The following is an 11,550-nucleotide window of genomic DNA, read 5'->3' as shown; positions in this document are numbered from 1 at the left end:
ATATTCAAAAAAACAATTTAATCCTGAACAGTTTCAAACTGAACTGTCACTATATAACTGGACCCTCTTAAACACCTCTCACTGAACAATGCTGTTGAACATTTCAACTCAGCATTCCTTGCAATCTTAAACCAACATGCCCCAAGTGGTACCATTAGAACAAAGACCAAAACAGCACCTTGGCTAACCTCTAATACTAAACAAAAAAATTAAACTCAGAAATAAAGCTTGGAAAAGATGGTGCTCCTCTAGAAACCCAACAGATCATCAAACCTTTAGAGAGCTCAGAAACAATACCAAAAAAGCCATCCTTTCAGATAAGAAAAATTACTACTTTGAACTTCAGCAAACCACCAAAAAACAACCAAAAAAGTTCTGGTCTACCATCAATAATCTACTCACCCCAGGCAAAGTAGTTACACCACACCCACAGAATTTAGACCCTGATAATCCCTCTTTAATTGCCAATAACTTCAATACCTTCTTTACTACCTCCATACAAAGTCTAGCTAACCACTTATCTCCTGATGCTTCCCAACTCCTCTTAAGTAACATCAACAACTCCTTCTTCCCTTCAATTTCAACCCATACCCACCTCCTACATACAATCTCTCTTACAAAACTTAAACCAACTACCCCTCAGCAGATAATCTCCCTGCTGAATTCCTTCAAGTAGCGGCTAAAGCTATTGCCTACCCTGTTTCTATCCTAATAAACCGATCTATAAATGAAAGTACTTTTCCAGCAATCTGGAAGATATCACACATTATACCCTTACACAAAGGAGGTAAATCCACTGACCTCTCTAACTATCGCCCTATAGCACTATTATCTCCTCTAGCCAAAATCATGGAAAAATGTATACACAAACAACTACTTAACCATCTCCTTCATAACAACCTACTAGCTAACACTCAGCATGAATTTAGACCTTCACATAGTACTACCACTGCACTACTTTCATTTACCAACACCATCAACTCTAACCGCAACAACAAACTAACCTCTGCTCTTTTCCTAGACCTGTCAAAAGCCTTCGACATGGTCAACCACACACTTCTTCTACACCTATTAAAATCCCTTGAATTGGTTTCCTCTTCCTTATCCTGGTTCTCATCCTATCTTGAAAACCGACAACAAGCAGTACTCTGGAAAAATTCTGTATCTACTCTATTGCCTATCTCTTTAGGAGTACCTCAAGGATCTATCCTAGGCCCACTCCTATTCTCCATTTTTATTAATGATCTCCAATCATCTATCCAAAACACAACCTGCATACAATATGCAGATGATTCTACCATTATATGCACAGCTTCCACTCAATCCGAACTCCAGTCACTGACACAATCTACCTTTTCAATAGTCGAACAGTGGTTCTCAAAAAGATGTCTTCTCCTGAACCCCAAGAAAACAAAACTGTTACTATTCACACCTACCCACAAATCTTCTCAACTTAACTTCACTGTTACTGCAAGTGACAACTCCGTCATCTCCCCTGATTCTACTACCAAACTGCTAGGTGTTACTATTGATAATAATCTTAACTATGATTACCACATCAATAACACCATAAAAGCAGTTAATAAAAAGATTGGTTCAGTGTACAGAATTAAACCCTTCCTTACACCAGAAGCATGGACCACCTTAGCACAATCACATCTTATCTCTACACTAATGTATGCTTCTTCTATTTACACTAATCTCTAAAAGCAACCTAAGGAAACTGACTACATCCTACCACAATATAGCTCGCTTTGCCACAGCATCCCAGTATAGAACTCACCACTGTCTTAACTTAAAACACTTACACTGGTTAGAACTTCCTAACAAGCTTATATATCAACAACTCTTAATAACACATAACATTCTATATCAACCATTAAAGACACCTGCTCTTAATAACCTCCTGATCCCCTATAATAACTTGAAACAGCTGCGCTCCGAAAAGCTACAGGTCAACACAACTAGAATTACAAATTCAGCAGGTAACTGCCTTTTCTCCAACTCAGTAGGCAAAATATGGAATAACCTCCCCTCACACATCACCTCTCTAGCCTCCTTTCATCTTTTCAAAAAACAACTTCTTTTACATCTGAACAACTTTTGGCTCTGTTCCTGTACAAATCCAGACTAATCTACTTTTTTCTTTCCACTATCATATTCCCAGAATTCTAAATTGCAATCTTTCTCTGGGATATCAAAGGACCCAATGACTGTACTGCTAAAAAAAAAACACAAATGTCCTTTACAACTATGTATATACAGTTTAAAATATGTAATATCCCATCCTCACATAATTGTACTGTAAAGAATTACTGTCTCTCTCAATATGTGGATAGTACTATGTCTTTTTATTACTTGACCTAGACTAAGATGTAAGCATTGTTGCTCAATGTCTGTAACACAGGTAATTATTGTAAATGTTTAATTTTTATAACCTTGTTTTAATCTTGGAGCTTTTCTCCCCGGGCCTCCACTGAAAATGGAAATTATCCAGTTGGACTAGCCCGGTCAACAAATGTAAAATAAAATAAAAATAAAAAAATAAATAAATAAAAATAAAATAAAAGGACAGTGAACCCAAATGTTACTTTTTCCTTTTGCAGTGACCCAACCAAAGATGATTTTTTCATATGTTATAATATAGCCCAGCTGAGTGCTACTTCTCTTAGAAAAGTATTCTTGAGGGGGAGAGACCAAGATGCTAGTCTGATAGCAGCAGAAATCCAAAGCCCTGCTTAAATTTTAATATACTGACAGGAAATATACTTTAATTTTTAGAAAAATATAACTAAAAGTATACTAAAAGTTAGATTAACATAGACTCTTTTTATTTTCTAAAAATGAATACATAGTCAAGAGATTTTTTAAATTATTCCTGTCAATAAGTTTTCTACTGGAGATCTCAAGATGAGCAACTCGAAGAACCCACACCAGGAGAGTGCAGTGAAGAAAGAGCTACATCTTAAAATAACAAACATTCAAGAACTGTCACTAAAAATGGACAAATTCGAAAACATAATGGATATTATCAAACAAGAATGCAATAAACAACTGGAACTTCTAAATGGAATAGTAAAAAAACAACCTGAACAAATACTTGCCTTAGAGGAAACAGTAACTGACCTAGACACTAGACTGACAGAAAATGAACATCAGAATGAATTTCTTCTGAAACAAAACACCAGGCTGATTGAGAAACTGGATGACCTTGAAAGTAGATCAAGGAGGAATAACATAAGACTATACGAAATTCCTGAGAAAGAAGATGGTGCTAACATGCTTCAGTTCCTCAATAAGTGGTTTTCATCAGCATGAAATATGCCTGAATCCCTCTCTATTGGAATGGAGAGAGCTCATCGGTCCCTGGCAAATCCAGCTTCATCTCTGAGTTCATTTAACCCCAGGTCTATAATAGTTAAGATGTCTTTCCTTGCAAGACAAGGACGTAGTGCTGAAATCAGCTTGGACTAATTCCTCTATCAAGACTGGTGAAAAAGTTATTCATTTTGACAATGGCTAGAACTCTACAGTCATATTCAGAAGAGAGGAGTGTGTTCCTCTAAGTCCTTGAAAAAAGCCAATATTAAACCTCAAATTCTTTTTCTTGCAAGAATAAAAATCACCTTGCCAGAAGGAGTGAATCTTTGAATCCTTACAAGAAGCAGTAGAATTTATCCAAAAGAAGAAAATACTGTCGGACGTAGAAGAAATGGAATGGTCATCCCAGAGTTTGAAAAGACAGGCAACAAAAAATGGATGGTCTGTGAAGGAAGGAGCAAACAAAACTAAGAAACTAAAGGACAAATGAATAAATTCCTCCTAATTTTAAATGCTTTGCTTTATGAATCATAATATATTTGATTCTGGAAAGTCTCTATGCTGTAAGGTAATGCAAATCATTTTTATTATTAATTTTCTGTTTTCCTTTCTATATCTACTTCTTCTAATTACATATAGTATACATATTTAAATAACATTCTCTCGCTCTCTTTTTTCTCCCTATTCTTTTTTGTTACCAATGTTCCTTTTCTCTCTTTTCCCCATTAAAAGTACTTTACATACTTTTCCCTTTTAAATAACTACAAATGATATATGTCTTCTAATTCTTCAGTAATAGTATAATTTGACTTAATACCAAAGTGCATTTTTTCTAGTGGGACAGTGGTGGGGTAACAAGGTGTTTCTGATTAGTGTTTCTAAGTAGATGTTTCAGACTCTTTGTTTAGATACATTTAAACATTAATACAGTACATTAATGGTGTTTTATAGATAGCTAAATACAAGTTTATATATATATATATATATATATATATATATATATATATATCTACACACACACACACACGCACACACACACACACACACACACACACACACACACACACACACACACACACACACACACACACACACACACACACACACACACACACACTAGGTTCCTTTTTTATCTTTCTGGCCTGATTAACTGGTGGGTAAATTTACTTGAAATGTTATAATATGATTTCTGGTTTCAGACAGCTGTTGTTACTTCTAAATAGCTGTTTTTATATGAAAGGGTTACATTTTTCATGATGCTGTGTTTTGTTCTCATTGTGGCGATTTCATGACATGCACTGATCAGGCAGCTTGAATGTTTTTTTTTTTTTTTTTTTTTTTTGCTTTCTGTAAACTCTAAAAGCTTCAAGATCTAAATTCCCTGCTGAAAATGCTTTTTTATTCATTAGAGCCAAGTTCTGTTATGCGTGAGCCTATTTAGATACTTTTTAACAAGTTTATGAAGCTTCAGCTTGAAGAAACAACAGTGATGACATCATTTGACCTTTTGAACTTGTTAAATGGATGTACTTAGAATTATTTTCTCTTGAAATTCTGTTATCCTTCACTAGATACTTTAAACAGTAAATAATTAGTTCTGATAAAAGTGTTTAACTCTTTTGAAAATGCCTATGTTTTCTTATAGATGCATACATTCTGCAGATTCTCAAGTGAACTAGGAGCTGCATTAGAAAACTCATTATGCATATTAACATCAGAATTATGTTATATAACTAAACCTTTAGTAACTAAACAGAGGGTTGTAAGGCTCCCCCTCCTGATGAAAGACATCAACATAGATATTAATACATATGAGTAATATGTGTATAATTGCAAAATATAATAGTTATGTTGTAGTAAGTGTTTTTTATATATATATATATATATATATATATATTCAACAGATCCTTACATGAAAAATGTTAGATGACTGACAAAATGGTTAAATTATCTGATGTTTCTTAAAAAGTCTTGGAAATAATGACAATCTTTTTAACCTTCAGCTTCTAATGTTTATACATACTTTGATCTGATGTGCAGTTCTGGCATATCTACGTATTAGAGGTGCAGTTATATGTGACATATTCATATAGCTTCAGATATATTGGACACTCTCCTTCTAATGTATATTTCATGGCTTCAGATTTCTTTAGTTGCTTTCATAACGCTTTTCTTTTTTGTTTTTATACTATATTCTAAGCAGAGATGGATAATTTGTGTTGTTTGGTATTGGAGAGGTGGTGGAGGGATGGTTTAGTTAAGTTTTTAAACTAAACCAGAAACAGTACGTTTCATGTATGTGTTTATAGTTTTGGGTTTTTGAAAGTAGTGCTTAATACACATTATGCATCCATGACAAGTAAGTTTTCAGTACATTTCAAGTCAACATGGAAGAAAGGTCTTTCAGTTAGTAATAACATGCAAATTATAGTCAATGGCTTATAAATGTTTATCATTAAACATTAATGGTTTGAACAATAATGTCAAAATAGCTGGTTTGCTTAAATATATCAAAATGCATAAACCCCAGATCATCTTTTTAAAGGAAACCCATCTATTAAAAAAAAGATCTACAAAAATACTCATTCAATGGCTATACCATTCTGGCTGATTCATGTTTTAAGACTAAGAGAAGGGGCACTCTTATTCTATGGAAAAATACTTATACTATGCCAAGAATTATAGATACAATTTCAGATAAAGATGGGATGCTAAGCATGGTTGTTTTAGAAATCAACAGGAAGTATTATACTTTGATTAATACATAGTGGATACCAGGACTGTACTTAATATGTTGACAAATATCTGGACCTGATTACTTTAAATGCAAAAGGGGAAATTAAAGCAACAGGTGATTTTAACTTCCTGTTATCAGGCAATGATACTTCTAAAATATGGTAAAATAAAACTAACATCTCAAGCCAAGAAGTTAAATGACTTTATAAGCCAGATGAACCTTAAAGATATACATGGTCTAACAGAACATTATTCCTTATTCTATACTCACTATTCATATCAGTTTGGTACACAAACAAACATTGATAAGGTATTTGAATCAAATAATATATACTCTAAAATAAGTGACATATCTATAATGACTAATCCACTTTCGGACCATAATGCTATAAATTTTACATTAACTACACATACAGATGATTTAAGATTTCTACAGATAATTCCTGCTTACATAACTAAGTTAAGTGACTTTATGGAATGGATAATGAAAGAAATAGACATGTTTGTGGAAACAAATGATAATAGTGAAGTGACGGATACTATATTATGGGACACATTTAAAGTTTATATATACGGTAGAATAAAATCTTGGTACCTTAAAAAAAGGAGAGAGTGGGACAAAGAACTTTTAGACTTACAAAAAAACATAGACGATAAAAATGGATGCAAAACCAAATAAAGTAGCACATAAAATGACTAAGTTAAATCAAAAATACTTAGAAGTTCTGAATCATAAGGTAGCCATAAACCTAGAAAAATTGAAATTACAATCTTATGCTGTAAAATCCCAAATATCTACATAAAATAGCAGTAAGATCCTAAAAAATAAACAGTCAAAATCTTATTAATGAGATTAAATATAAAAGTGATGGTTCAGTTAAGAGTACATCTAACTTAATGGGCATATTAGAAGTATTGAAAAACTACTATAAAAATATAAATAATAACACACCACTTCTGGAGACAGATAATGTAATAAATTCTTAATTCAAGAAAATATAACTACTAAGGTGTCAATGCAACAAAACAACATATTAAATAAACAAATAACACTAACAGAAGTGAAAGAGCAAATAAAAAATGTAAAAGATAATAAAGCTCCAGGACTGGAAAAAATAATTCCTGAACTATATAATAAAGGAAATGATGAGTGCCTTTACTATGGTTAAGCAAAAATGTATGACACCCCCATCATGGAAATACTTGATTATCTCCCCCATATTAAAACAAGGTAAGGACCCCAAATCTTGTGATTCATACAGGCCAATTTCATTACTAAACACTGATTATAAAAATTTTCATGACAATATTAGCTAATAGGATAAAGAAAATATTACCTAATCTAATACATAATGATCAGACAGGGTTCATTCATCATAGAAAAGTGCAAGATAACATTACTAAATTACTATCATTAACAGACATAGCATGCACATATAAAAATCAACTATTATCAGCTTAGACATAGAAAAGGCCTTTGATTCTATTAGTTGGTCTTATCTACAAAGAATGCTGATTGGTTTAGAATTCTCCTCAGATTGTGTCAACTTATTAATGAAAATTTATAGTGGGGCACAAGCTTATGTGGAAATCAGATCATGTCTATCCTCACCACTAGAAATTCACAAGGGAACGAGACAAGGCTGTCCTTTGTCATCATTATTGTTTGCTCTTTCAATGGAACCTTTTGCTACATATATCAGAAACAAGCAAAACATAAAAGGCTTTCAAATTAATAAGGACTATTGTCCTAAGATACAATTATTTGCTGATGATATGTTAACTGTAGGGGATATTGATGGTTCTTTGCACAATGTTATAAATACCTTAAGCAGGTGTGAAAGAATTTCAGGGTTTAAATTTAGCATAATAAATCCAAAACATTACTAATTAACAAAATGATCAACAAAAACCTGAGAGAGAATAGACTGTTTAATTGGGAGAATGATGTATTAGAATATTTGGGTGTCATTATAAAGAGTACATGGAATGAGTCTGTTAAACTAAACTACAATAATTTAATAACCACCATTAGTGAACTAATAAAAAGATGGAAGAAAATGTTCTTCACAATGGAGTATAGGCTCTTTTTAATTAAAATGATAATTTTACCTAAAATTTTGTTTTATATACACTCACTGATACTACCCGCTCCCAAAACGTATTTAAAAAATTAGATTCCATGTTACTTAAATTTTTATGGTTCCCCTTAAAACCTTGAGTTTGGAATGGGATATACTACGGGATAGCATTCCCTAGCTTAGATCTTTATTCCAAATCAGTTATAATTAATGTAATATTACATTGGATCACACCTACTATATCTGGCTGGAAAACATTACATGAGATTCATATAACTGTTGTCAAAACTATAGAAAATCAATTTAAGGAACAATACAGAATAAGTAGAGTTCATTGGCTTTTACGTGAATTTTGTTTATTTAATAAGAAGTTTGATCATTTTTCTTATGGCCCTGATCAAATATTTAATAACTTTAAAAATATAATTGATTGCAATTACACAATTAAACAATTTCTATTTCTTATATTCACTACAGCATACTCCCATGATTGCCTAGATTCTTTCAACATTCATAGGTTCAACATCAATGGAATGCAAAAATTAAAGGAAAATAACTTGACATTCTGGCATCAGTTTATTGAAAATAAGAGTATTAAACCACTAAACTCTCTTTTATGTAGTTTGATAATAGTCAAGACAATTGGCTGTTTATACACTCATTACAGCAGTTTATAGAAAACAAAATGAGAGTATCAATCAACCTAGAGACTGAATCGATACCTAGTTTGATTCAGCTTATTAGGTGTCTTAAAAAGACAGATAATCAAAAATCAAGTATCTCACCTATCTACAAGATACTAAGAGAAGACACTCTAAAGTTTGACTTAGATTTTTGTAATTACTATGTAAAGATAAATGGAGAACAAATATCTGATGAATAAAAAAAAATGTTATTGAATTCTACGTATGGTACCTTTTCTTCATTATATTGGAGATTGTATACATGGAAATTTATGAACAGGAGTTTCTATTCTCCACATAAAATAAATCTTATACTCAAAAATAGTGAAATTAAATGTTAGAAATGCGACGGATTACTAGAAGCCAACTGGGTTCACATGTTCATTGAATGTAGGAATGTTCAATACTGGAAAGACTTCAAATATTTTGTAAATGTTTTATGGTCTGATAACTGCCATATTTGGTCTGATAACTGCCATATTTCTAACTCACTAATCCTATTCAATGTTCCTGTACCTAATGTAATGCCTAAATCTCAGATTCAGTTACTCTGATCAATTCTTGCAATTGCCAGAAAAGTTATTACTTTGAACTGGAAAAGTAAACATGATTTGATGTTTAAATATTTTCTTTATTTAGCAAAAGTTGTTTGTAATATAGAACTGCAAACCATTTGTTATATAACTCATAACATCACTCATATATAAAAAAAAAGCATGGCAAAAATTGGAAAACCTTTTGAACAAATACTGAAATCTCCTCATGGATAAAATGACTGTTTATCATGGACGAATGTAAATATTGTAAATAGTTTTGTTATTGTTTTATTGTACTTGTTATATGTACATTTATGTATGTTTATAATGAAAACAAAATAAAAATGTTTTTGAAAAAAAAAAAAGAAAATTATACTTTAATTCAACCCAAATTAACATTTTGTTTTATTGTACAAAATCATCTTCCTACAATTATGTGACAATACTCACTCATGTCTGATGTTTTAGTCCCTGCTAGTCTGTTCTGATAAAGATATTCAACATCGACAAAAGGTAGATGAACATCAAATTCTGTAGCTTTACGCTTCTATACTAGCATACAAATTATTGGAATTGCGTCATTTTTTTTAAGAATGCTTAATAAAGTAACAATGTGAGATGGCTTGTTCCAAACAGCTGCAAGCTCACATCATGCACATTTTTATGCTTTTTTATTGGGGGCTTTGTCCACTACACCTCAATTAAGAGGAGACCTTCCAAATACCATTAGTTACAATCAGCTTAGTAATTGCTACATCTTAGGTAAAGAGGAGCAGTGATGTCATAATAAAAGCAACTTAGTCACACATGGTTTTTCAGAATTTGCAGGGTTGGCCTTCAAACAGTCATGCAAATCCCCAGATTATCACTAGAGTTACCATCTTTTAGCAGCTGTCTGCCACCTTTACTTAAAGCTGAAATCATTTATTACCTGCATTTAAAAAGTAAAGTGTTAAAGTTGTAACTTACCTCAGAAAACCATTTAGAGAACAGGCTATGGCTATTTATTTCAACCAGAGAACCATATCTGTACCTAAAAACAAGAAAAAAACATTTGTTTAAAAAAATACAGTGGAGAAAAATCCTCATGATGTTTACACATGATATTGCTCAGAAAAAATAGCACTTTTGTAAGTTCAAGCCAGTTACAGCCAAAACAACTTCTTGGGAATGATCAAAATAATTAACACCCCCCCCCCATATAATAACAACAAACAAAATATATACCATTGACAAAATTTTGCTATAAATTATATATAAGGAAAAGGCACATAATATGCAATATAAGATTTTCAGAGATGCTCTGTTCTAACATAACATGGGCAAAATGGGTTGAACTCAAATGCTGTGTGGCTGTATTGCATAAGATACAGCAGTAGTGGATTACTATAGAAACATACAAGTGACTAACGCAGGAAAACACAGTGGGCAGGGATATACATGTATCACAGATCGCATGCAAAACAACTTATAAACAAATATGAATGAGGATCACTCCCTAGAAAAATGTTTCAGTCCTTATCTCCTCAGAATCATAAAGGCATAAAGTCCCAAGACCCAGATACTCCCATTCATTCTTCTTCATCCCTTAGCATTAGAAACTGCTGAGTAGTGGAAAGGAACATCGAAGAGTGTGGCTGTCATCCTGTAACAGTAGAAGAGTGTTTTTTTTTTAAATATACATTTTCTATGTTGATTGGCAAGCATAGTGCAAGGTTGGCTATGTGGAACTACTGCAAGTGCACACTTTCATTTGTCATGCTTCACTGAAATGATGAAATATTCTTTGGTGGGCTCACTCTCCAGATTCCTTACATGAGTGGGTTTAACATTTTCAGTTCTTCCCCCAAACTACAGTCCTCTTTCATGATTCGACCATCTCTCTCCTCTAACATGGGCAAAGTGGTGTCAGCTATCCACTCCCATCTCTCCCCAGATGGCTCCACAACCGATGATGCCCACAACTTAAATTAAGGTTGTCTGGGGCATAATCAAGGCAACACACCTGTACTATTCAGCCAGATGTGGGCAGAGATCATTAGCAGTAACTCAATGTTTTGTGTCAGGAGGGCAAGATAGTGCATACTGCCTATGGCATTAAGGAAGAGGGCAGAAATAACTGCCAAGTGTATGGCAGCTAGAACCACCTCCAAATGCCAAGAGAAAAATGCTTCACATCACTCAGTCCTTTGC

General features: G+C 32.8%; 1 protein-coding gene across 1 annotated transcript in view; it reads right to left on the bottom strand.

Moving 5' to 3' along the window:
• TRIP13 (thyroid hormone receptor interactor 13) overlaps positions 1-11,550 on the bottom strand; it is a 1,214,790-nt gene that overhangs the window by 805,613 nt on the left and 397,627 nt on the right. Inside the window, exon 8 of the mRNA XM_044065139.1 lies at positions 10,327-10,390. Coding sequence (XP_043921074.1) covers positions 10,327-10,390 — 64 coding nt within the window. The remainder of the gene's footprint in view (positions 1-10,326; positions 10,391-11,550) is intronic.

The sequence above is a fragment of the Protopterus annectens genome, chromosome 3.part0 (genome assembly GCF_019279795.1).
Source record: "Protopterus annectens isolate FY-2018-M chromosome 3.part0, PAN1.0, whole genome shotgun sequence".
In the NCBI taxonomy this organism is placed as follows: domain Eukaryota; kingdom Metazoa; phylum Chordata; order Ceratodontiformes; family Protopteridae; genus Protopterus; species Protopterus annectens.
This window is presented reverse-complemented; position numbering and strand designations above follow the sequence as displayed.